At 43.4% G+C, this 24,056-nt stretch overlaps 3 protein-coding genes and 4 non-coding genes across 13 annotated transcripts; 6 read left to right on the forward strand and 1 right to left on the reverse strand.

Annotated features, from left to right (window-relative positions):
• The first annotated feature begins 150 nt into the window (after positions 1-150).
• GNL3 (G protein nucleolar 3) lies at positions 151-7,780 on the forward strand. Its single transcript, XM_014457661.2, has 15 exons — positions 151-357; positions 1,213-1,271; positions 2,122-2,259; positions 2,375-2,476; positions 2,702-2,782; positions 3,465-3,597; positions 4,387-4,499; positions 4,751-4,865; positions 5,285-5,372; positions 5,876-6,050; positions 6,162-6,304; positions 6,384-6,520; positions 6,904-7,082; positions 7,352-7,394; positions 7,501-7,780. Exons 1-15 carry the CDS (start codon positions 345-347, stop codon positions 7,584-7,586), a joined length of 1,605 nt encoding a protein of 534 aa, XP_014313147.1. The 5' UTR covers positions 151-344; the 3' UTR covers positions 7,587-7,780.
• LOC111826486 lies at positions 3,639-3,715 on the forward strand. The gene has a single exon (XR_002829818.1). It is a non-coding gene; the product is annotated as a small nucleolar RNA SNORD19 (small nucleolar RNA).
• Positions 4,546-4,628, forward strand: LOC111826482. The gene has a single exon (XR_002829815.1). It is a non-coding gene; the product is annotated as a small nucleolar RNA SNORD19B (small nucleolar RNA).
• On the forward strand, positions 5,126-5,201 carry LOC111826479. The gene has a single exon (XR_002829812.1). It is a non-coding gene; the product is annotated as a small nucleolar RNA SNORD19 (small nucleolar RNA).
• On the forward strand, positions 5,741-5,817 carry LOC111826480. The gene has a single exon (XR_002829813.1). It is a non-coding gene; the product is annotated as a small nucleolar RNA SNORD69 (small nucleolar RNA).
• On the reverse strand, positions 6,522-20,763 carry GLT8D1 (glycosyltransferase 8 domain containing 1). 5 transcript variants are annotated; one of them, XR_002829802.1, is made up of 10 exons: positions 15,309-15,843; positions 15,130-15,228; positions 12,361-12,574; positions 10,972-11,089; positions 10,657-10,741; positions 10,165-10,277; positions 8,696-8,862; positions 8,500-8,612; positions 7,938-8,329; positions 6,522-6,953 (listed from the first exon to the last, which is right to left on the reverse strand). XR_002829802.1 is itself a non-coding variant. In XM_014457662.2 (10 exons), the coding sequence occupies exons 2-10, from the start codon at positions 15,322-15,324 to the stop codon at positions 8,139-8,141; spliced, it is 1,116 nt and encodes a 371-aa protein (XP_014313148.1). In that variant the 5' UTR covers positions 15,325-15,362; positions 20,716-20,763; the 3' UTR covers positions 7,819-8,138. The 5 variants fall into 5 exon arrangements, 4 of the variants coding, with proteins under 4 accessions (XP_023611437.1, XP_014313148.1, XP_006090893.1 ...); XM_014457662.2 differs by lacking the exon at positions 6,522-6,953 and adding an exon at positions 20,716-20,763 and having other exon boundaries at positions 7,819-8,329; positions 15,309-15,362; XM_006090831.3 differs by lacking the exon at positions 6,522-6,953 and adding an exon at positions 20,604-20,707 and having other exon boundaries at positions 7,819-8,329; positions 15,309-15,362.
• Positions 20,764-20,823: 60 nt separating this feature from the next.
• On the forward strand, positions 20,824-23,164 carry SPCS1 (signal peptidase complex subunit 1). Of its 3 annotated transcripts, none has more exons than XM_023755670.1 (4): positions 20,824-21,456; positions 21,779-21,838; positions 21,943-22,029; positions 22,147-22,673. In XM_023755670.1, the coding sequence occupies exons 1-4, from the start codon at positions 21,178-21,180 to the stop codon at positions 22,168-22,170; spliced, it is 450 nt and encodes a 149-aa protein (XP_023611438.1). In that variant the 5' UTR covers positions 20,824-21,177; the 3' UTR covers positions 22,171-22,673. The 3 variants fall into 3 exon arrangements, with proteins under 3 accessions (XP_023611438.1, XP_006090899.1, XP_006090898.1); XM_006090836.3 differs by lacking the exon at positions 22,147-22,673 and adding an exon at positions 22,680-23,164 and having other exon boundaries at positions 20,850-21,456; XM_006090837.3 differs by lacking the exons at positions 21,943-22,029; positions 22,147-22,673 and adding an exon at positions 22,680-23,164 and having other exon boundaries at positions 20,830-21,456.
• Positions 23,165-24,056: the final 892 nt, after the last annotated feature.

Raw genomic sequence — 24,056 nt, forward strand, 5'->3', positions numbered from 1 at the left:
TCCGCCGCCTGCAGCCCGGCTGCGGTCCCCGAACGCGGCTTCCGCCCCGTGGCCGCCACGGCTGCGCTAGAGCTCCTTCGGCCCCGACCGCTGCGTTGCTCATCACCCGGCGACCTCAACGGGCTCAACCCTCCCGGTGCTGGCCGCAAAACCACCCTTGGGCCGCCAAGCGATTCCAGCGCTGCACGACACCTGCGTGCTCGCGCACGCGGGCCGCCGGCGGCGTGCTTTACGGCGGCAGCGTGAGTGAGTGACGCTCGCCGGAGGCCTCAGATCCCACACGGTGCCGGAGGAAGCAGGCTGTAGCTGCTACCCCTAACGCCGCTGCTGCTCCCACCTCCAGTATGAAGCGACCGAGTGAGTGTTGTCCAGGGGCGGACGTGGAGGGGCCACTGTTTCTGATGGTCGATGACCCATCAGGGTGCTCTTTGAAGCTTGGTCTCCGCAGGAATTGGGGCCTGCGGGTGTGACATCAGCCATTGTGCTGGTCCCGCGTGGAACCGAGAGTTGGAAGGCTTGTGTTAACCTCGGGCCTATGGTACAGAAGGAGATTTGGGCCATAAAAGTCGACATCAGGCTGGAGTCTCCTGAGGAAACAGCCTGAGCCAGGTTTATGGCCGCTTTTTTCTTTTTTTTTTAAATATATCTTATTGATTTTTTACAGAGAGGAAGGGAGAGGGATAGAGCTGGAAACATCGATGAGAGAGAAACATCGATCAGCTGCCTCCCGCACACTCCCCACTGGGGATGTGCCCGCAATCAAGGCACATGCCCTTGACCAGAATCGAACCGGGACCATTGAGTCCGCAGGCTGACGCTCTATCCACTGAGCCAAACCGCTCAGGGCTGGCCGCTTTTTTCTTTATGCGGCTGTGTTCAGTCCAGCCCAGTGAGGTCTGAGAGTCGTCTCTTTTGCTCCTATTTTGTGGTTCTTGGTTGACAAGAAGTGGCTGTTGTGTGGGTCTCCTACACTCCTGAGTGCAATCCCAATCTGATACTGGAAGTGGGGGGGGGGGGGGAGTTGGGCTCTACTCTCGATCTATTAGTCAAATTCTCTGGGATTTGAGTGGCAAGTGTGTTTTTATTGTGTGCCCCTCGTGATTTGAGAGCTTATTACTTTACACAAAAAGGGTCCTGACCCCAGAGTGCAGTCACCAAGAACTAAAACTGATCATTAGTGTGTAATCTCTTTTGTGATGTGTTTCTTTGTAGAGTTAAAGAAAGCAAGTAAACGCATGACCTGCCATAAGCGGTATAAAATCCAAAAAAAGGTAAGACTTGTGCTTGGGAGGGCTATGCCAAATCCAATGCTAAACTGATTTCTGCCCCATCTCTCCTCCAGGAGAAGGTTTGGATTACTATGACTCATCTCAGGAAATGGAGGTTGGATATACTGACCATGGCACAAGCTTTTTTTTTTTAATTGATTGATTTTAGAAAGAGGAAGGGAGAAACATCAATTTGTTATTCTGCTTATTTATGCATTCGTTGGTTGATTCTTGTATGTGTCCTAACCAGGGATCCAATCAGCAACCTTGGCATATCCAGACAACACCCTAACCAACTGAGATACTGGGCAGCACAACCTCTTAGGCATCAAGAGTGCAGCTGTGGGAAAGTGCAGTAATTCAATGATAAAGTCTGTAAACTTTGGTCAACATGTTAACCTTTACAAAAGAGAATCTCCCAGTGACATTTTCTTAAATATGTTGTGTAGAGCAGCGGTTGCCAACCTTTCGGACCTTGCGGACCACCGGTTGGCGACTGCTGGTGTAGGGTATTTAAAATTTATTAGGGGGAGAGAGAGAGAAAAAAATAAATGTGAGCATCAATCAGCTGCCTCCTGCTCGCTCCCTACTGGGCATGGGCCCTGACCAGGAACCAAACTGGTGACCTTTTGGTGCATGGGAGGATGCTCATTCAACTGAGCCACATCAGCCAGGACACAGTGACATTTTCTTGCTGTTTTATACATAAATAGGCAACTCTCTGTATGATTACAACTAAAGTTCTATTTTTCTGTCATTTTACAGGTAAACTAAACTATAGCTAGATTAATTTCTCACAAGAATTCTGTTTAGTATTTTTGTAAACTGATAAATTTGTTTTTTATCATATTAGGTTCGAGAGCACCATCGAAAATTGAGGAAGGAGGCTAAGAAACGGGGTCACAAGAAACCTAGGAAAGATCCAGGAGTTCCAAACAGTGCTCCCTTTAAGGAGGCCCTTCTTCGGGAAGCTGAGCTAAGGAAACAACAGGTAAGATACGTTAGCTGAAATTTTCAGCAAGTGATGTGTATTTTTTTATTTTTGAAGTAAAGTAATACCACCATGTCACTTTGGCTTACCCATTTCTCTTATGGCTTTGGCACAGCTTGAAGAACTAAAACAGCAGCAGAAACTTGACAGGCAGAAGGAACAGGAAAAGAAAAGGAAATGTGAAGCTAGCCTTGATGTTGAGCCATCTGTGAAGGAGGTACGATCAAGTCTCTGAATGAGAGATGAGTTCTGATGTAGAAGAAAAAGAACATAAACAGGAGTTGCTGTGCCTCTTGGGAAGAACAGGATCGAGTTCAGACTCTGTATTACCTATTTAAATGTCAACTGTAGTACCCCTTATCAGCCATGGAAAATAGAGAAACCAGTTACAACTGCTGATTTTCTAATTTTGTATCCTTTTTCCTTTGTCTTTATCCTTTAGGAATTTGGGCAACGCAAAGCTAAGAAAGCCAAGCTGGCTAAACAGAATCCAAAGAAGTTGTATTGTCAGGAACTTAAAAAGGTACCTTATGTCTTTCTAAAAATGGTATTGAGGTTTAAAAGACTAGAGTCATTCCTTTTTTTCTGACCAACCTTGTACTAGTAAAGATGAAGTAGAGTTCACTTGAGCTGGAAGAAGCCATTCACAAGAGCTGAAGCAAGTTGGTTTATCCTATTTAGGGCCTTTCTGTTATGTTTAGCTGATGAAAACATTCTTGTGGTTTTAAATTTTTGCACAGGCACAGTTCTCAAAAGCATGATTTACAAAAGTGATACTTTTGTGTTAATTGACACAGTGGTTTTTAAAACTGCAAAATACATTAAAATAATGAAATATTTTAAAGCATCTTGGTATAGTTGCTCCCCAGCGTGACCACCCACAACACCTGTTTTCCCAAGCTCACTCTCCTCTGTAATAGAGCTTGACCAAGCTTCTCAGCAGCTCTTGGCAAGGCCACAAGAACTTATCTAACTATGGGGAGATGCTATATTCAGACAGTGGGGGTGTTTCCATTTTTAAAATCTGTTGAGAGGCAAGAGGCTGAGCACACCTGTGTTACCTTTCTTGTGAGAAATGATGAGCGTGACCATTCTTCATGCCAAAGTGAAGAAATGAGATCCAACTCTGAGCTCTCCCTGTTGCAAAGTGGACAGGGCCAGTGTACTTGTGTGTAGGAGTTCCCTGATAATTTCTACCTTGACAGGTGATTGAAGCCTCAGATGTTGTGCTGGAAGTGTTGGATGCCAGAGATCCTCTTGGTTGCAGGTGTCCTCAGGTGGAAAAGGCCATTGTCCAGGGCGGACAGAAAAGGCTGGTACTTGTGTTAAATAAATCAGGTGAGCAAAAGGAATGCCCTTCATGTTTCATGTGCACTAGTGAGGTATGAGGAAAACATCTGAACAGTCTGACTTTCCCTGACGACTGATAAGATCCAACTCTGACCTCAACAAAGCTAGTGCATTTGCTCTCTTGTTGCCAAAGACCAGTATTGGGCAGAGGGGTGGTGTTTTCTACAAGTGGTTTGACTGGCTTCTGCTGGTTTGGTTTTGTTGTTACTCAATACTTAGAACTTGGTCTTAAGAGTACAAACTTCTATACTCAGCTTACTATGCAGTGTATTTCATATAGGAAGTGATGGCTCTCTGTCAGGTTCTCCACACCTGCACAGTGTTGATAGGTGACAATGTTTAGATGAAATCCATAGTTAACTATGCCTGGGTTTGAGCAGCAGGAACAGGAAAATCTAGAAGAGAGACCTGTGAAGCAGAGAATAATAATGGGATCTACGGTTACTGTGTGGTCAGTAAACATGACTGCTATCTGACCAGTAAATCAGGGAATAAAGCCCTAGGGTTAGGGTAATAATCTATAGGTTGGCTTAATCTTGAGAGGGTGTGCAGTACAGAGGAGAATTGAAAAAATACAGAAGTATACATACTGAACTGTGAAGATAAGGGCAGTATGCTGGAGAGCTTACCTTTCCCCATCTTCATTTAAATCTTCTGAAAGAAAAAAACTGGGAAAAGGCAAACCAGGGTGATATCCATAGTTTATCGGATTTGCAAATTCATCTCAATGGAATGACCAAATTGGAACTTGTGTGTCTTATTTCTAATCACTATCAGATTTGGTACCAAAGGAGAATTTGGAGAACTGGGTAAATTATTTGAAGAAGGAATTGCCCACAGTCGTGTTCAGAGCCTCAACAAATCTGAAGAACAAAAAAAAGATAATCAAGGTACCCTTTACTGTCATTCGTGGGAAGTGTGCTGCTTTCAGATTTTGGATGGCTGAAATATGATGAGTATACAAAATCTTGATTTAAATAATGAGAACATATAAGATCCAACTCTGATTTCATCCAGAGATAATCTGAAAGGCAGTAGAATATGGTGATTTAATGGCTGGTATTTGGAGCCAGGTTTTTGGTTTTTATATGGTAGGTTGTCAAAAGTAGTTAAACTAATTATTTGCAATTTTAACGTGAAGGTAAGGAGGAACATTCCATTCAAAAGTGAAATCTGTGTTGGGAAAGAAGGCCTTTGGAAACTTCTTAGAGATTTTCAAGAGATTTATGGCAAAGCTATTCAGGTTGGAGTAATTGGTGAGTTACATTTTATGTCTTGATCTCTTACCTGCCAAGAATTTTTCTGTTAAGGGTATATGGGGGTCTTGCTAAATAAAGGACTTGTTTAAACACTAGCCTGTTGCCCACCTTACCACACACACAATGTAAACACAAATTTTTATGTAATTGCTGCCTAATTCATTTTTTTCCCAACTGGGCACTGTAGGAAGTTGGCTTTTTAAAGCTCTGGGTGTATTTAAATGAATCATCTTTTCCTGCCCTCTCATTACTTGTGCAAGAAATGAGGATGCTAAAATTGGTCTTAGTGTTAAAGTGAAGACACTCAGATCCAACTCTGATCTTGCTCTAAACATAAAGCAAGCATAAAACAAAGCAATGGGAATGTTATAATTGCCAACACAATGACTTTTAATCTGTAAATTTACCATTTGTAGGTTTCCCAAATGTGGGGAAAAGCAGCCTCATCAACTGCTTAAAACAAGAACAGATATGTAATGTCGGTGTATCCATGGGACTTACAAGGTAAACGGAGTTGTTCCATAATTGTAATATTTCATATAGATGAGTAAATATAATTTTGTTTTGGGTATCTTAAAGGAAGACAATTTTCCATTCTTATAAAGGTGAAAGGTTAAGCTTGGGGAAGAATTGAAATGGAATAACTGCCCATGATCTGGTTTGAGAGACAAATAAGCAAATAGATTCAGAGTGGGGAAAGCGCCTTCAGAGGAGATGGTTCTTTAACCTGGCCTTGAAGCAAATGGAAGTCTGCCAGATAGAAGGTGGTGTGTATTTATGGCAGAGGAAGCAGCATGTGTTCAGGTCAATATGTAAGCTATAACATGTAGTGTTTCTCTTTGGGAGGAGAGCAGTATGGTTTTATTTAGATACACATGAAGCAAATGATGATAAACTGGATCTGACAGACTATGCTGAGTTTGTTCAATCCAACCCTGAGCTTCATGTTCTGTCTTTTGTCCTTCGGGTAAAGTAGCACCCTCATCAATTACCATATCTTATTCCAGGAGCATGCAGGTTGTCCCTCTGGACAAACAAATCACAATCATAGATAGTCCGAGTTTCATTGTGTCTCCACTTAACTCTCCCGCCGCACTTGCTCTGAGAAGTCCAGCAAGTATTGAAGTACTAAGACCAGTGGAAGCTGCCAGTGCCATCCTGTCCCAGGCTGACACTCGACAGGTAGAATCCCTTCCCTTGAGCTCCGTTCTCTCTTCATGCACATTTTAAGTAGAAAATCTTTTTTTTTTAATAACCGTACTATATCAAATGACAGTTTGTTTTTCTTTTAAGGTAGTACTGAAATTCACTGTCCCAGACTTTAAGAACTCTTCAGAATTTTTTACTTTGCTTGCTCAGAGAAGAGGACTGCACCAAAAAGGTGGAAGCCCAAATGTAGAAGGTGCTGCCAAACTGCTGTGGTCTCAGTGGACAGGGTAAGGCTTCTTTGTAGGCATTTGATGACCACATAGAATAAAGGAACTGGTTTTTGACAAGTCTTGTTTTTAATACCAGTGGCTCTTTAGGATACTATTGCCATCCCCCTCCATCGTGGACTCTTTCTCCACATTTTAATGAAAACATTGTGACAGACATGAAATTGGGTTTGAATCTGGAAGAACTAGAAAAGAATAATGCACACAGCATACAAGGTAAGCAAGGCTTTGTTTTGTTTTAACATATTTTGATTTCAGAGAGGAAGGGAGAGGGAGAGAAACATCAATGAGAATCAGTGATCAGCTGCCTCCTGCACGCCCCCTACTGGGGATAAAGCCCACACCCCGGACATGTGCCCGACTGGAATTAATAAACCCAGGACCCTTTAGTCCAGCGGTCGCCAACCTTTTGGACCTCATGGACCACCAGTGGTCCATGATCCGCTGATTGGTGACCGCTGCTTTAGTCCGCAGGCTGACACTCTATCCACTGAACCAAACCGGCTAGGGCAGCAAGGCATGGGTTTGACTGTTCTTTTCATCAGCTGAAAGGCCAATAAAGGTCTCATCTGTTGATATGTGCTGTGTTCCTTTCCTAGCCATCAGGGGCCCTCATTTAGCCAGTAGCATCCTTTTCCAGTCCTCGGGTCTGACAAATGGAATAACAGAGGAAGAGGACATAGTTGAAGAATTGCCAAAACAGAAAGAAAGGAAGCAGGAAGAGAAGGAGGACTTAGAAGACATCAATAATGACCAGGAAAGTGTTGAAGAAGCTGAGGTAAGTATGTTGTTCATGAGTTGTTTAAGCTGAATTAAGTTTTCCAATATTATAATGTACAACAAATGAGAAGGGGCTAAAGATATAATTACGTATTTCATAATAGATTACAACAAAGCCCCAATTTAGGTGTTTAAGTCTTCCAGGTATTAGTCTGTTTTGTTGATTCCGTTATGTGTATCTTTAGAGACTTTCCAGGTACATAATTATTTAGATTAATAAGCAGCACAGGGGCTACTAATACAGCACTGCTTCTCTTTGTCCCACAGGGAAATAGCTCTATCACGTCCCCTGCTAAAGAGGCCCGGGCAGGTGAGTTAGGTGGGGGGAGAAGGGGTCTTATAAAAATCCATTGAATTGCTTTTACTTAAAAAAAAACAACAAAAAAACCCCCTCACTTTTCTTTTCTCTAATACAGATGAACAGTCTGCACAATCTTCTGTCTTGGATAGGATATCTGAAGAGGAAGATGATGCTTACAACTTCAGTACAGACTATGTATAATGTAACTTTGTCCTCTTAGGAGTTTTTTGTGTTTTTTACAATTTGAACAAACTGTTCTATGTGTATGATATACCAGTTTGTTTCTGGTATGACAAGCTGTGTAAATTTTGTAAATATGTGTCATAATATAGTCATTTAAAAAAATCAGGCAATGTAGAAAGTGTCTGAATTCCATAGACAGTTCATCTCTTGTACACTGAATGGGTAGAATTATTTACCTGGATGCAAAAAGTTCGATACCTACTGAAAAATGTAGGTTTCACTTTATTTATAGATCAGGCCACAGGTTACAAATGTAAAACTAAGCAGCAGTGCTGAACTAGCTGTACCAGCTGTTATCAGTCCATTCACCTCTGGTAATTCAGTGCTGTAGTAAGCCAACACTTGGTAAGGCAGGTGGAGATACGCGTAGTCTATCAGGGAAGCAGACAGTGCCACGTGTCCTCTTGTCCCACTTGAAATGTTCCTTTTCCCATGGGTTGCCACAATTACTTCCCACACATACTATCTTCCAGGATTTCCTGAGAAATGCTTAATAGCATAAATTATGTTTTACTTTATGTTTGAGATCTCTGTATGTCTTCTGATAAGGCTGAATTTGCCTGTTGGGTCAGGAATATACCATTTTTCCCAGACATCAGTAAATGAAGCAGTTCTTCCCCATGGCTTAAAGTGCCCATTCCAATGGAGTAATTTGGCAGCTTTTACAAACTGGGGTGAGTATCGTTTTCCAGCACTGGAGCCTTATGTTGAGAGAAAAAGAGCCAAATGATTGTACTGGTCAGACATGACAATGCCATATCAAACTGGAGAAAACTTAAAAGGAAACAATATATTCCATCCCTGAGGATAGTCCTTTAGATACTTAGTTTTTTTTATTAGCTTAGGCCTTTTGTTTTATTATTCTACTTACCAAGGTGGCGGACATTCCACATTGGGTCGATGGTGGAGTGCTGTTGATAAAATACGATCAGCAGAGGAGGTGTTGTGATGCTGCCAGCCAGTGTTCTGCTGTACAGTCCCTCTCTTGGGACAGATAAATGTAAGCTGTTAGTGAAGAATCATGACTAATTCCTGTTGAAATACAGCTAGGGTGGTTTCATACTTACTCTACATTGAGTTTCATCCATTTTTCCAGCTGGTTAGTTATATTCTGTCTTTTCCATTCTGTCAGGTTTGCAACAAAAACTCCAGGATTAAATGAGCAGGTGCTGGCTTTCATGGAAAGCTTACGGATTCTTTCCTTTTTATAGTCAAGATATCCAATGTAATTGTACTAAAAACAAATGGGATATATATAGTGTGTTCACTGCTTCAAACAGTAAATATATACAGCCATGCACTGCTTACAGATATAGATATGTTCTGAGAAATACCTTGTTGGGCGAAATTGTGTGAACATTATAGCATGCACTTATCACAAACCTAGATGAAGTGGCCTACTTCACACCTAGGCTGTGTATATAGCCTAATGCTCCCATGCCTCAAGCCTATACAGCATGTTACTATACAAAACAATACAAGATTAAATCAAGCACAAGAGAAAATGATGCAGTTGTCCTGGTTGGTGTGGCTCAATTGGTTGGTGTCAACTGGAGCTCCAAAAGGTTGCCTGTTTGACTTTGGGTCAGGGCACATGCTCAGGATTACAGGCTCAATCCCTGATAGGGCGGTGCAGGAGGCAGCCTATCAATGTTCCACTCCTACACTGATGTTTCCTCCCTCCCTCTCTCTAAAATTAAAAATGACACAGTAAACGAGATGTATGAGGCTATTGCAGGTGTAATGACGTATTTTACAGCAAATCTTTTTATTTTTATAGAGAGGAAGGAAGAGAGAAAGCGTAGATTGACTGCCTCCTGCATACCCCCTACTGGGGATGGAGCCCAAAACCTGGAATCAAACCTGTAACATTTCAGTGCTCAGGACAATGCCCAACCAACTGAGCCACACTGGCCAGGGCAGCAAACATTTTTATTAGTAGAACAAGTATAATGACAAGTAGTATAGTAAGTACATAAACCAATAATAAAGTTGTTTATTATCAAGTATTATATATTGTTCATAATTGTGCTATACTTATAATGTGCATGGTAGGTTTGTTTATCAGCATCACCATGAACACATAATACATTGTGCTTTAACATTAAGATAACTATGAGCTCACTAGGCACTAGAAATTTTTCCATTATCTTTTGGGACCACTGCTGGATATATGAAACAGTTATGCAGCACATGGCTATAATTTGACAGCCAGTAAAGAGAAGAGCTGCGTATTTAAAACCTATTGATTTCTCAGATTATTACAAAGGACTCTACATATAAAGCAAATAAAAGTGACATTTGGGATTCTAAGTTAGGCAGAATAGGAAACTAGAAATAATAAGTCAGTTGTTCAAGGAGAATTAGGTTGTCAAGGCCATGAACCAATCTATAGGAAAACAGGCTTGAAATAATTAGGAATAATTAGGGAATATAAAATACAGCAACAAAAAGAAGAGTTCCCAGAGTTTGCTGCCTCTCCCCATTAACCTGCTTTATAGGGGAGTGTTTACAAGGGTTCTAATAAGAAATTTACCTGGTTCCCTGCTCCACGAATGACAACTTTAGTAGAGACTGAATCACAATCTTCTGAAAATGCAGCTGCATGTCCTGGCTTCAGTGGTGTATTGTAGAGCGCAAGGATATCACCTGAAATGGATAAGGTACAAGATTTATATTACTAGTTGTCTCAAGATTCCCTATTCCTCCCACTTCTTCCTAGGACCGTGATGGCGAACCTATGACACGCATGTCAGAGGTGACACATGAACTCATTTTTTTGATTTTTCTTTGTTAAATTGCATTTAAATATATAAAATATCAAAAATATAAATCTTTTTTTTTTACTATGGTTGCAAATATCAAAAAATTTCTATATGTGACACGGCACTAGTCAAAATGCTGACACGCCGAGCTCAAAAGGTTCGCCATCACTGTCCTAGGATGACCTTAATAGGATACCATAAATAAGACAACCACTACAGCCCACACTCTAGACAAAACAGCACTGAGTGACATCCTTTGGTACCTTGAACAATTACATCATCATCCATATATATAGCCTTCTTTGCGCTGGGAACCAGAATAGGCAAGTAGAACCTTGCAAAGGTTAACTGGGGAAGAAAAAGGAGAGGCGTTGACATAGGACTCACCAAATGGCTGTGTGCCTATTTCATTTACTAGAATCCCCCAGAATGCTCTCAGTACCTATGCCAAAGACAGCCAAAGGTCACTTAGAATTGCCCAGGCTTGGTCCAAGGAAACTGCTTGCACTGTACCCACAGTTACCCACATATTCAATTATTTCCTAAGACTCTCATATACAAAGATGAATGGAACTCACTGGTTTTACGGATTCCCCCTGGTCAGGTTCCTCCTTTATTTTCCCTTCCAAAAGTTTAGTGTCAAAATTCACAATTTTGTACCTGATGCTTTTCAGAGTACTGCTGCTGAGCCAAGACCTAATGAAAATGAAGTGCCAAAATTTCAGTTTTAAATAATGTCCCAAAACCACAGCCTTATCTTTTTGTGCCATCGAGGGGAAACCCTAGGGACCAAATAGGTGCTTTCAACCTCTTCACTTCTCTGAGCCTCGGTTTCCACATCTGAAGACTATTCCCACCAAAGTCCCTCCCTGAGCCAAGATTCTCCCAGCAGGCTCACATTTTTTATCACTCTTCTGAAACTAAACTACTGTAGAAGAACTCCCTATGGAATTGAGAACATCCGATCACCACATGGATCAAATACATAGGTGAAGAAAATGAGTCAAAGTAGGATGGTAGTAAAAAGTAATTATCAACAAAGCTGGTAATTAGCTAATCTACAGACAGTAATTCACTGTGATGACTACATAATTCTTCCACCCGAGAATTCTGCCTGTGAGAAAAGTACTGCATGCTTCTCCTAGGTCCACTTCAATTCAGCATTTTGTGGACACAATGTTATCTGTGTAGTCTATTTGTTTCTACATTATTTTAGATGGTTCTGAGTTTTTAAAATCGAAAAATAATTTGCACAAAACATGAAACATGGAGAAAGCCAAAAGGACAGAAATGTTTTAGAACTCAGACAACTATTAACGTGTTAGACCAGATGTTTCTTGGAATAAATTTTGAAACCTTAATTCAAAGCATTTTCAAAGCATGGATGAGACTGTCCCTCAGATTGGGTTTCTATTAATCACTATAATAGTAAATAACCATTCACTGAGCGATTACGTACTAGGTGTTTTTTTTATATATTTTCTCATTTATTTGACACAATAATCCTCTAAGTTGAATATTTTCATCCCATATTTACAGATGAGGGTTCCAAAGAATTAGGTACTGTTCCCCAATCACTCTGGGCCAGAATTTGTATCAGTGCCTGTGCTCACTTCACACTACCTTGCCATCGCTCCCACATCCTTTCCTACTCTAGACCAGAGATACTCAGAGTATGTTTCATGAGATAAGAAACTTGTAACAGAACGTAAATCAGCATATTACTTCCTGCACTGAGAAAATTTATAACTAAAAAAATACCACATTGAGTTAACAGTGTACATAGTGACTCAGTTGATTTACATCTTAGTAAAAGTTCCTTACATGTTTCGTGGGGACATGCTTATGATATAATCACCTGGGAAAACTTGTCATGTGCAATTTATATGTGATATAATCTCAATTGTATAGAGAAAATATATACTCAAAGCATTTTCTAGAAGAATCATCAGGCAAGCAGAGCTCACCGGAGATGGTCTGCTGTATGATTGAGCGTAACAATGTAGAAAATGACATTGGAGCGAGTGTTGTGCTGAATGCTGTTTATGGCTGCAATGGTCCCCCCGAGCCTATCTTCAGATGCAGCAATGACCACAGGAACCTCCTCTTGTCTCCCATCTACAGCATCATGGGGAGCATTTGGGATAAAGTCTATGGGCTGAAGCCCCACAATTCCTGAATCTGCAAAGAACACAAGAAGGTACTGTGATACAAACACAATCTCATGAGGTATGACATAGAGCACTAGACATGAAAAGAGGTGAGGACTGTGATGCTGATTTACCTCATTCTTTCCCATAACAATGTAAATATACAGCCCAGAAAATGTGTTTTCCTATATAAAACCAGGTTTTTGGAAAAGCAGAAGCAGCATTAAAAAACACTCAGGTCAACAAAATTCTGATACACGACTGATGGGAATATAACAATCTTTCTAGCAATTTTTGGCAATTTGTACCAAGAGCCTTAAACAGGTACATGGCCTTTGACTCATAGTAATTCCTCTTGCCTCTCAAGGACAAAATCTGAGAGGTAATCAAAAGCCACGATTTTATTTACAATTGTGAAAACCTAGAAACAAAAAGTTTTTCAGACTATGGATCATGTCCCATAAGTAGGCATGAAATCAATTTAGAGGGTCATGATCAGAATTTGAGTAGAAAATAGTTCCTCAATTGGAAGAGAACATTGAATGAGTAAATATCAGAGTGGGAAAAAATATATATCAGAGTGCATCCCACACAGCAATTGCACATATTGTTTGGTAAACCTTCCTTTTTGCCTTTTATAATCATTCATTTACTCATTCATTGAACACTCAGTGTCTACTATGTGGCAGGCCATATCTAGGCACTGGGGTTATAGCCATGAATAAAACAGACAAATCTCTACCATCATGAAAGGTGGATAGACAATCAGCACACACATGTGTACATGTGTGTCCTATATGTAACATATTTCTTATTGTGGGGTTACCATAAAAAAAATCAGTCACTGTAACAAAAGACTTTCTTATGGAAACAAGTAAACTATGTGGCATTACATTACATATGAGCCCTGGTTGGTTTGGCTCAGTGGATAGAGTGTTGGCCTGTGGACTGAAGGGTCCCGGGTTCGATTCCGGTCAAGGGCTCGTACCTCAGTTGCAGGCTCGATCACTGGCCCTGGTTGGAGTGTGTTCAGGAGGCAACCAATCTCTGTGTCTCTCACATTGATGTTTTTCTCTCTCTGTCTCTCATCCTCCCTTCCACTCTATCCTCAAGAGAGAATTAACCAAGATAATTTAAAAAAAATAAAGTTAATGAAGAGTTTCCACTGCCATGGTAACATACTTAGGATATAATCATGTGGAAAAACATGTCATATGTGCAAATTTATATATAGTATGATTTCAACTGTACAGAAAAAATAGAGGGGGGGAAACTGGACGGTACTAAGTTAAAATTTTAATAATTATCTCTAGGCATTGATCATTTATTCAATGAATATTTAATTGAGCACCTCCTACACACCAGCCCTCACTTAGAGGCACAGGAGATAAAGCAGTAAACAAAATGCCCTCATGGAGCTTGAGTGCTATTTTCTTTTTTATAAAAGTTCCTATGAGAAGCAGCCAATACTTTACGTGCATACAGGGGTGGGCAAAAAGAGGTTTACAGTTGTTCATATGGAAAATAATACAATAAGAATAAACTCTGTTTCATGTACTCACAACTGTAACCCTACTTCTGCCCACCCCATATATATATATATACACATATAAATACATACACATGTATATACACACTGTTATAAAACATGCTGTCAGAACATGCAGGAAAGCTATTAGTTTTTTCTTGCTCTGGTCAACTGGTGTGTGGCAATCCAAAATTGATTTTTAACAAATACTCTGAAGCTTCAAACATGCCTCAATACCAAGGCAGAGCAGCTTAAACAACTAATTTTAAGTATCTAGCAATGGAATTATATAATAAAGTGATTTTTAAGATCGGTTGATGGCTTTATGGTTTTGTTTTACTACTAGAGTCCTGCTGATACAGTTCACAGGTTATAGGAAAGTAACAGGAGAAGGGAAGTAACCAGACTGACACTCGAGTGCAGCGGTTGCCAACCGGTGGTCCATGAGGTCCAAAAGGCTGGCGACGGCTGCTCTAGTGAACACAGCAGGCATGAAACATCTGACACTCACTGGCCCCACCTTCTGAGGCCCTGCGCTGCTGAAATGTGAGCAAATAGAAGCCGCCCACAGAGACTCTTTTCTGGCCTCTGATTTGGTAAAGGATCTTGTCAGATCAAATCCTTAGCAAACAAACGCACAGAAGGGAGAAGAGGTGGAAAGGGAAGGCTACAAGAGCACAGTGAGTACCACCAGACCTTAACCCAGGGCCTTTAGTTTTTTTTGTTTTGTTAAATATATTTTATTGATTTTCCACAGAGAGGAAGGGAGAGAGACAGAGAGTCAAAAACATCGATGAGAGAGAAACATCGATCAGCTGCCTCCTGCACATCTCCTACTGGGGATGTGCCCGCAACCCAGGTACATGCCCTTGACTGGAATTGAACCCGGGACCCTTCAGTCCGCAGGCCGACGCTCTATCCACTGAGCCAAACCGGTTTCGGCAGGGCCTTTAGTTTTTATAAGGCCAAGAAAGGTTTCTTTTCCTTTCACCTCATGACATACTTAGGATGTGGGACTCAGGTAACTCCAGCTCAACAGATGCCAAGGGTTCGCATACCTGAAACCTCATTCCTTAGCAAACTGCTCAGGCCAAGGAAGTTATGGTGCAAAACCAGTAAGAAGAAAACAACAGCCAGGACCAGGATGATGATGTTTACTGAAACACAGAGGGAAAGCCTGCATTATATCTCTTTACCTTGTGATCAGGAATAAAAACAACTCGTAGAAAGAGCATACCTTTACGGAATGACATCTTCCTCTTCTGTCTTACATAAATATTAGTTATTAATCCTACAAAACAAAAAGAAGCCCCCAAATTCAGCAGGTACAGAAGAAAGGCCATCAAAATGCCTAAATACTTTTATTCAGATAGAAACAAGAATTGCATACCTTCTGCTAGAAACTCAGTTTCCAAGAACCCAATTTGGGATCTGAATTTTTTATGGTAGTCATAATAAAATACTTCCAAATAATTGTAAAAATAAGGTAACCTTGTACATTATATACCTCTAGATGAAAAACAAAGAAATTCTACCAAGAGGACTAGCTGGGGTCTAACCACCCTGGAAAGTATAGTATGAATTTCTACTTGAAATTCCTTGTTAAATTTCACAGGGAGTCCTGGCCAGTGTTGCTAAGTGATTAGAGCATTAGCCCCCACACCGAAGGGTCTTGGGTTCGATTCCCATTCAAGGGCCAGGTTTGACCCTTGGCCCCAGTTGGACATGCAGGAGGCAACCAATCGATGTGTCTCTCTCACCCTCCCTCCCTTCCAATCTCTCTAAAAATCAATGGAAAAAATATCCTCAAGTGAAAATTAACAACAACAAAAAATTATAGGGGCTCAGTTGTCTTTGATCAAGTAGCCTGAGGTCAGCCTCATCAGTACAAAACATCCCTGTTCTGAGTTGTATCTCATTCACCTTTCATTGGAATTAAAGAGGGGAAAAAGAACATTTTTCATATTCATTTAAAACTATTGCAGAAAAAAACAAAAACATAATAAAAATTCATGTCCCAGCTGGTGTGGCTTAGTTGGTTGAGCGTTGTCCCATGCACTGGGAGGTCACCGATTCGATTCCCAGTTAGGGCACATGCCGGGTTTCAGGCTCCATCCCCAGTATGGTACCTGCAGCCGATCAATGATTCTCTCACATCATTGATGTTTCTATCACTCTCTCCCTCTCTTTTCCTCTCTGAAACTCCAGCTCCTGGGTGCTGCCACCATAAGCCCAATGATCCCTCGGCTCAGTACTGTGTAGCCCTTCCCTTTGGATATCCCATCCCCTACCCCCTTTCCTTAAATAGATTCAATTAAAAAAATTTTTTTCCCCACAAAATCCAATTTTGCTATCAAAAGTTCAGAGAACAAAAAAAATCCCAAAACGATAATAAAAAAAGTTTAGAGTACTATTCTCAAAAAATTAAAATCTGCTAAAAGAAAAAAAATAGCTTCTTCCCTGCAGCTTATGCTCCCCAGCTCATCTCATGCCTTCACTTAAAAAAAAAAAAACCCACAAAAAAACCCCCAACTCAATGGAAACAAGATAGTAGGTGGTACTAAGTTAAACAATTAGATTTCCACAACAATCTCTGGGTAATGCTTCTTTAAAAAGAGATTTTAGCCCTAGCTGGTTTGCTCAGTGGATAGAGCATTGGCCTGCGGATTCGATTTCGGTCATGGGCACATACCTCGGTTGCAGGCTCCTCTCCAGCGTGCAGGAAGCAACCAATGGATGTGTTTACCCTCGGGTGAGGATTAATTAATTAATATTAAAAACAGAATTTAAACAATCAGGATATTGTGATACTACAGCTGAGACTTTTACCCTTTTCTACTTCATCTTTTCCCATGGCAGTACCTAACATTTACAAAAGGCTATTAATTTTACAAGCATTTTTAAATATAGCATTATTTCTAAAATCAAAGTATGTTTAAATTAATTACACATTAAGTAAACAGTGTGCATATCAGGCATTTGATTTCTCAAGGCCTTTGAAAACAGGAGAAATATATTGAAAGACTGTTGAAAAAAACTGGGATCACAGGACTGATTACAAATTCAGGAGAAAATAATTCAGACTCCCCAAGAGCAATCTAAAATACTCTGTGTCTCTCCTTCTAAAGAGGTATACTGGTATATACAGTACATTATATCAATGAACTTCCTCTCTAAAGAATATACATCACTAGATTCGGTAAGCCATGTGCTGCTATCACGTGGGCTGTCTTTCCTATAGAAGCTGGCAGGCTGGGAGCTGCTCAGACAAAGCTCTAACATCTGCTTACGAGGACCTAACTTCCACCAAGACTGGAGAAAACTGTCTCACTAAAATAAGTCTCATCATCTTGCCGAAACCGGTTTGGCTCCTTGGATAGAGCGTCGGCCTGCGGACTGAAGGGTCCCAGGTTCGATTCCGGTGGGGGGGCATGTGCCTGGGTTGCGGGCACATCCCCAGTAGGAGATGTGCGGGAGGCAGCTGATGGATGTTTCTCTCTCATCGATGTTTCTAACTCTCTGTCTCTCTCCCTTCCTCTCTGTAAAAAAATCAATAAAATATATTAATAAAATAAAATAAGTCTCATCTAGTTAATGGTACAAGGCACAGTGATTTAGCTCAACAATGTCCAGCAAGTTACTTACAGGTAGCATGTAGTTGTGCTATTCCAGTTGGTTAGACACAAGAAAAACAATCCTAGCAAGTATTTGATGGCATGGCAGAAACCACTGCTCCTAACTCTTCCACAATTATCTATTCACAAAATGTCAAGTATTATGGAGTATGTCTGACTCTTAGTTCCTTTCCTGGTGCTATTGAAGCATCCATCTTATATAAAAACTGCTGTTTGAAATTTTAATCCTGCTATTTCTGGCTTCTGTAAATGCTTGCTGGCTTAAATAATAAGGAAAATAAGACTACTCCCATTTCATAGAGGCCATTAAACCTTCCCCAGACGAAGTTATCAGTGCTGGCGTCAGGCAAAGCCTTTAGTTGAGGTCTTAAAGTGCCAGCACATAGGGCCCTTTAAGAACTTGCAAAGGAAACTGGAAAAACCCCATATTGGGGAGACAAAGAGCGTAAGATAGTATAAATACAGGAAACTTCCTGTGTGATTTCACCCAGAATTTGAGAGACATTTTATTCTGGGCCCGCGCGTAATAAATGTAACTCCATCTCTCTAAGTGTTGCTTAGTTCTTCTGCGGTTTTTCTGTAACACTATTCCCGCTGATGGATTTGTTGATTTGGGTTGGAAGGAATTAATTCTAAAAACAAAATTGCACGTAGACCCTGGAATGTGTAACAATGGCTTATATTTTTGTTAAGAGTATACAACAATATACAATTTGATCAGCAATATTCAAAATGAAAATTAATATTTTTTGTTTAGAAATTTTTAAACGTTCCCATTCCCAACTTACTCACAAAACACATACACACTCACTCTGGGCAGGACCCCCAAAAATATGGCAATAGGGCAAAAGACTTTTCTTTTTTTAAATCCTCACATAAGGATATGTTCTTATTGATTTCAGAAAGAGAAGAAGGGAGGAGGAGAGAGAAGCAGATAAACATCGACCACTTGCCTTCCAAACAAACCCACAACCTGTTATGTACCCTGACCAAGAATCAAACCTACGACCTTTCAATATACAGGGGACAATGCTCCAACTGAGCCACTCGGCCAGGGCAACACTTTTTCTTTTTTAACTTGCTGGTTACCTGCATTAGTACTCACATTAGCAGCTGTGCTTGTCTTTTCTGCTTTCCCCCATTACTACGTACATGAAAAGCCATTCCACTGATGCTCTGTAAGCTACCCTATAACTGCCTCCTAAGTGCAGCCTCAGCAAACTCTTTTTCTCTCTGCTGGATCACACCCATCAGCGTATTATCATGCTCAAGTATCTTCCACTTAAAAAAAAAAGAAAAGAGCCCTAAACGGTTTGGCTCAGTGGATAGAGCGTCGGCCTGCGGACTGAAGGGTCCCAGGTTCGATTCTGGTCAAGGGCATGTACCTTGATTGCGGGCACATCCCCAGTAGGGAGTGTGCAGGAGGCAGCTGATCGATGTTTCTCTCTCATCGATGTCTCTAACTCTCTATCCCTCTCCCTTCCTCTCTGTAAAAAAATCAATAAAATATATTAAAAAGAAAAGAAACTATTCCTTCACCCCAGTTGACCCCCAAATCCATTTCTCTGCATCCCCTCACTGTAAAAGCTTGAAGGGATTTAAAGTATCCAGCTCCACTTCCTCTCTTGTTCTCCCCTTGCCCTTCTCCAACCAGACTTCTATTCCTACTGCTCCATTCAAACTGGTCTTATCAAAGTCACCAAAGACCACAGTCACTTTTCTGTCCTCTTACCCATCAGGGAAGTTTACTCTCCATCCCCTCCACCCCCCATTATGAAATTTCATTTGTTTATTTCTTCTAAGAGAAAAGCGACCCCAATGAAAAGTATTTACTGATGTATCCTCTCCATCTAAAATCACATCTGGCAAGCGGTAGGAGGCATGTAATACTTGTTGAATGATCAATCTTATTCATAGGGGCAACAAGGGTGGTTCTCAGCTCAGAAAGGGAGCTCGATCTTTTATGATAATCACGGGAAAGGGCATGGATTCCCATGGAGCTCTCTCTCAAGTGGAGCCTGGCCTGGAGCCTGGCCGGCAATTTCCTTTTCCCGTCTGATCTGTCCCATAAAGTCTCTGCAACTGCCACCCTCTTAAGTTCCTTTAAAGAGGGGTAACACAGAGGAATATGTCTATTTCTACACAAGACAAAAAAAGCCTGTTAAGTGTCTGCCAGGCTGAAAGGTGCGACAACACTAAGGAAATTCATACGTTTTCTCCCACCTCATCAGGCTGGGGCCTGCTTGGCTTTCAGTAGTCAAGGGAGCCCCCAAACCCTACCTTCAGCTGCACCTCCCCCGAGTTCCCACGTCTCCCCGGCCTCCCTGTCTCTGGGTAAACGCTGCTGCCCTGTATTTCTGGGGCACGTGGCTGTCTCCCTGGGCACACTCTGGAGCTAGGAAGGCAAGGGCCTCGTGTTGGTCACAGCCATATCCTCGGCCCATTGCCTGGCCCAACACAGGATGCCGTGAATGTCTGCTGACTGCATGAATGGGGGGGCGGCAGCCACACACCAACCGGCCCTGGGGGCGCCTAGGACCCCACCGCCTGTGCTCCTGACGGGCAACATCGCACAGAGGCCACGCACAGAGGACTGGGAGCCGGCTGGGGCGCACAGCCCGGCAGGTCCGGAACGGTTTCTCTCAAACGGGAGAGGGGCCTATGCTCTGAGACAGCTCCAGGCCTTGAGAGAGGCAGGGAGAACCCTGGGCTGGTCTCTCCCGCGAGGGCCCGGGGAAGTCGGTGGTAGGCCAGCTTGGAGACTGTGGGGTGCGAGCTCTCCACTCCGGTGCAAGGGACAGCCAAGGGCCCGGCCTCCTCTCCGAAGGGATTTCCTTTCGAGGATATGACCTGGGGTGCTCCCTTCTAAATTCTAGGGGTCGAAAGGGCCGCCTTACGCTTAGGGGTGCCAGGGGAGGTGACGCTCTCAAGGTTCCCCTCAGGCCCAGAGAAAGACTCCGGATTCGGGCGAGCCGTTCGTTACCCTTCGATGCTCGCGGCCACCCTTACCTGCAGCGAAGGAGGAGGAGCCGCCGCCCGCGCCCGGCCGGGCCCGCCCCGCCAGCTCGCGCTGCAGGCCCCGGCCCAGTCACCGCCCGGCCGCCTGCGTCACTGCCCTGCCGACCGAGTCCGCCCGCCCGCTGGCTCCTCGCCGCCGCGCCGTTCCGCAGGCCCCAGCCCACCCGCTGCCAGGCCAGTGAGAGTCCCGCCTAACAGGCGCCACCGGGCAGCCCCTGCGCCGGGGTCCTCGCCACACAAAGCCCGTCGCCATGGAGATGGGGCGCGCTCCGGCGGCCGTTGAGTCGCGGAGGCGCCGTGCAGGACAGTGTAGGGAGCCGGGGCCGCGGTTCCCAGCACCCGATCGCACCGACGGCGAACCGGTCCCCGGCGCGCAATGGCTCGGCTAGGCCGCCGCGGTCCCCACCTCAGCGGGCAGGACGGCGGGCTCCCGTGAGCGCTGGGCGCCTAGCGATGGAGCGGGGCGGGGCCTCGGGCCGGCCGGGTCTGTGTGAAACATCCGCTTCCGGGGCTGCGGCCATCGCTCCACCCGGCTCGAGAGGCTCGCCGCGCCGTGCCCGGGACCAGTCCCCAAAGCGTACGGCCCCTGAGTCGCAGCCGCCTTCGCCTCGCTCCCGGACGCCGTCGCCTCGCTCCCGGACGCCGTCGCCTCGCTCCCAGACGCCAGCATTCTGCTGCCCGCGTCCTCAGCCAGCCATGCTGGAGCAACTGAGCTCGCTGCCCACGCAAATGGTGAGGGTGAGACCCGCCTCGGCCCCGGCAGCCTCGCCGCCGCTCGCCCGCTGGCAGCTTCGGAGTCCCTGTGAGAGACCCACCCGCTGCACCGCGGTTCCTGGCTCCGACTCCTGCCTTCCACTCTTCCCCTCCTCCCTTCCTCCGCGAGAACTCCCCCGCCCGTGCTCCGTTAGGGTGCTTCCGTTCCCCCGGGAAACCCAGCATTTCCTTGGGGAACCCCTGACGTTGGGTTGCCCGGTGCCAACGCTGTGAGACCAGGGCAGGAATGGTATCTCTTCGGTGATGGAACGAATCCTGCTTTGCTTTCCTTCACCTCTAGGATTACAAGGGCCAGAAGCTAGCTGAACAGATGTTTCAGGGAATTATTCTTTTTTCAGCAGTAAGTATTGACTTTTGCATAATCTTTTGTTTGTTTGGGTTTGTGTGTGTGTGTGTCTTCTTCTTCCCCCCAGACTGACTGTATTCAATATACTTTGTCTCTAGATAGTTGGATTTATCTACGGGTACGTGGCTGAACAGTTCGGGTGGACTGTCTATATAGTTATGGCTGGATTTGTTTTTTCGTGTTTGGTAAGAAATCTGTGGGTGTTTGAATATTAGTGGCAACTTGTGTTGTCTGAAGTGGGTTGTTTTGGTTGGACCTAAAACCAGCGCCAACTTTTCCTTCAATGTTTCCCCTTGCTATAGGGTCAGATGAGGAAAGCTGCATAAAAGGATACACCTCATTTTATTTTGGCAGCTGCTCCAAGCAATAATCTGAAAGTTAAAGCTAGCAGGAATTTTTAAAAAATATTTTTAAATTGATTTTTTAGGGAGGGTGGGAGAGGGATAGAGAGATAGAAACATCATCAATCAGCTACGCCCACACTGGGGATCAAGCCTGCAACCCGGGCATGTGCCCTGACCTGGAATCAAACCTGTAACCCCTTGGTCCTGGGTTGTCTGTCCCTCAACCGCTGAGCCACACCAGCGGGGCCAAGTATTTTTTATGATCTTCACACTGCTCCCTCCCCTCCTTTATTTTGGCCCTTAAAGCCATATGTGTAAACAGTGAGGCTTGCATCACTTCAAGTATCTTGTCTGAGCAGTGGCATGGTTTTCATACGAATGTCATTTGGTTGTTGGTTTTACCTTTAGTGTAGGAGTCATTTGGGAACCTGGCATTATACATAATGCTGTTTAGTGGCTACAACTGATTCATTTTCTCTGTTCTGGCTCAGCTGACACTTCCTCCATGGCCCATTTATCGCCGGCACCCCCTCAAGTGGTTACCAGTTCAAGACTCAGGCACAGAAGACAAGAAACCAGGGGAAAGGAAAGTTAAAAGGCATGCTAAAAATAATTGATCGGGGGTTTACATGATTCAGCTCTATTATTGCACCTGCTTTTGTATCCTGTGAGATGAGCTAAATTTTCACACCCAAAACACGAGCTAAAAACCACCTATGCTCCTACGGTACAGCTGTTATAGATTTTTTTCTCTTTATATTTCACTTCTCGGTTGGGCTTTGACTTGTACATATTTTAGACCTCTTCATAGTTTCTCTGAAATGGAGAACAGAAAATACAAGTATGCAAAGTTTCTTTCAGGTCTACAAAAGTAATATTTGCTTCATAAATGGTAGTACAACTTAATTATCAAAGTTTTATAATTCATTACTAAGCTGTTCGAATATTTTCAATTAAAACTCACAGTGCAAGTCTATGCCTGAAGTCTTTTATTCATTGTTCTGCTAGCAAGATTACTAGTAAAAGCCAAAGTTAGAAGCTCATAGTTCTGAATGTGTCAGTAAGCCCCATTTCTAATTAAAAACAGCAAGCACCTAATGAAAAAATTTACGAATGTAAATTTATGATGAAGTAGTATTTTAGTACCACTAAAGGCTGATGTTAAGCAGAAAACATTTCATTATTCTTTACCTGAGATGGACCAGAGTGAAAACCTATCCTATCTAATAAAAGAGAAACATGGTAATTAGCCATACGGCCGCCGCTACCCTTCCCATTGGCTAATCAGCATATCCTTATGCAAATTAACTGCCAGCCAAGATGGCGGCCGGCAGCCAGGCAGCTGACGTGAACAGGGATGCTTGCTTGCTTCAGTGACGGAGGAAGCCAGGTTCCCCGCCTGCCTTGCCGGCCTCTCAGCTGCTCTCTAACCCCATTGTAACAAATATAGAAGCTAAACAAAACCCCAGAAACCTCCTTTCAGTCAGCCAGGCTTCAGCCAGCATTGTTTCAAATACAGAAGGTAAACAAAGGCCAGAAACCTGCTTTCAGCAGCGGAGGCCTCATAGCTGGAGCCGAGCCTCAGAGCTAAAGCTGGCCCAGAATAAAAAAAAAAGAAAAAAAGGAGCAGTTGGGAGCTTCAGTCACCTGCCAGCCTGAAAACGGCCCTCAGCCCCTCACCCAGACTGGCCAGGCACCGCAGTGGGGACCCCCACCCTGAAGGGGGTGTGACCAGATGCAAACAGCCCTCAGCCCCTCATCCAGGCTGGCCAGGCACCCCAGTGGGGACCCCCACCCTGATCCAGGACACCCTTCAGGGCAAACCAGCCGGCCCCCACCCATGCACCAGGCCGCTATTCTATATAGTA

Source organism: Myotis lucifugus, unplaced genomic scaffold (assembly GCF_000147115.1).
Source record: "Myotis lucifugus unplaced genomic scaffold, Myoluc2.0 scaffold_83, whole genome shotgun sequence".
Classification (NCBI taxonomy): domain Eukaryota; kingdom Metazoa; phylum Chordata; class Mammalia; order Chiroptera; family Vespertilionidae; genus Myotis; species Myotis lucifugus.

Excerpts from the sequence above, each read along its gene's own strand:
- GNL3 (XM_014457661.2), top strand. Across the intron at positions 4,866-5,284 it reads TATTCAGGTTGGAGTAATTG|GTTTCCCAAATGTGGGGAAA; the intron begins GTGAGTTACATT and ends TACCATTTGTAG. Across the intron at positions 6,051-6,161 it reads CCCAGGCTGACACTCGACAG|GTAGTACTGAAATTCACTGT; the intron begins GTAGAATCCCTT and ends TTTTCTTTTAAG.
- GLT8D1 (XM_023755668.1), bottom strand. The coding sequence starts at position 15,414 with ATGGCCTTTCTTCTGTACCTGCTGAATTTGGGGGCTTCTTTTTGTTTT. Across the intron at positions 15,229-15,308 it reads GAAGATGTCATTCCGTAAAG|TAAACATCATCATCCTGGTC; the intron begins GTATGCTCTTTC and ends TCTGTGTTTCAG. Across the intron at positions 8,613-8,695 it reads TGGATGAAACTCAATGTAGA|AGAGGGACTGTACAGCAGAA; the intron begins GTAAGTATGAAA and ends ATCTGTCCCAAG.
- SPCS1 (XM_006090836.3), top strand. The coding sequence starts at position 21,178 with ATGGAGCGGGGCGGGGCCTCGGGCCGGCCGGGTCTGTGTGAAACATCC. Across the intron at positions 21,457-21,778 it reads GCTCGCTGCCCACGCAAATG|GATTACAAGGGCCAGAAGCT; the intron begins GTGAGGGTGAGA and ends CTTCACCTCTAG. Across the intron at positions 22,030-22,679 it reads GATTTGTTTTTTCGTGTTTG|CTGACACTTCCTCCATGGCC; the intron begins GTAAGAAATCTG and ends GTTCTGGCTCAG.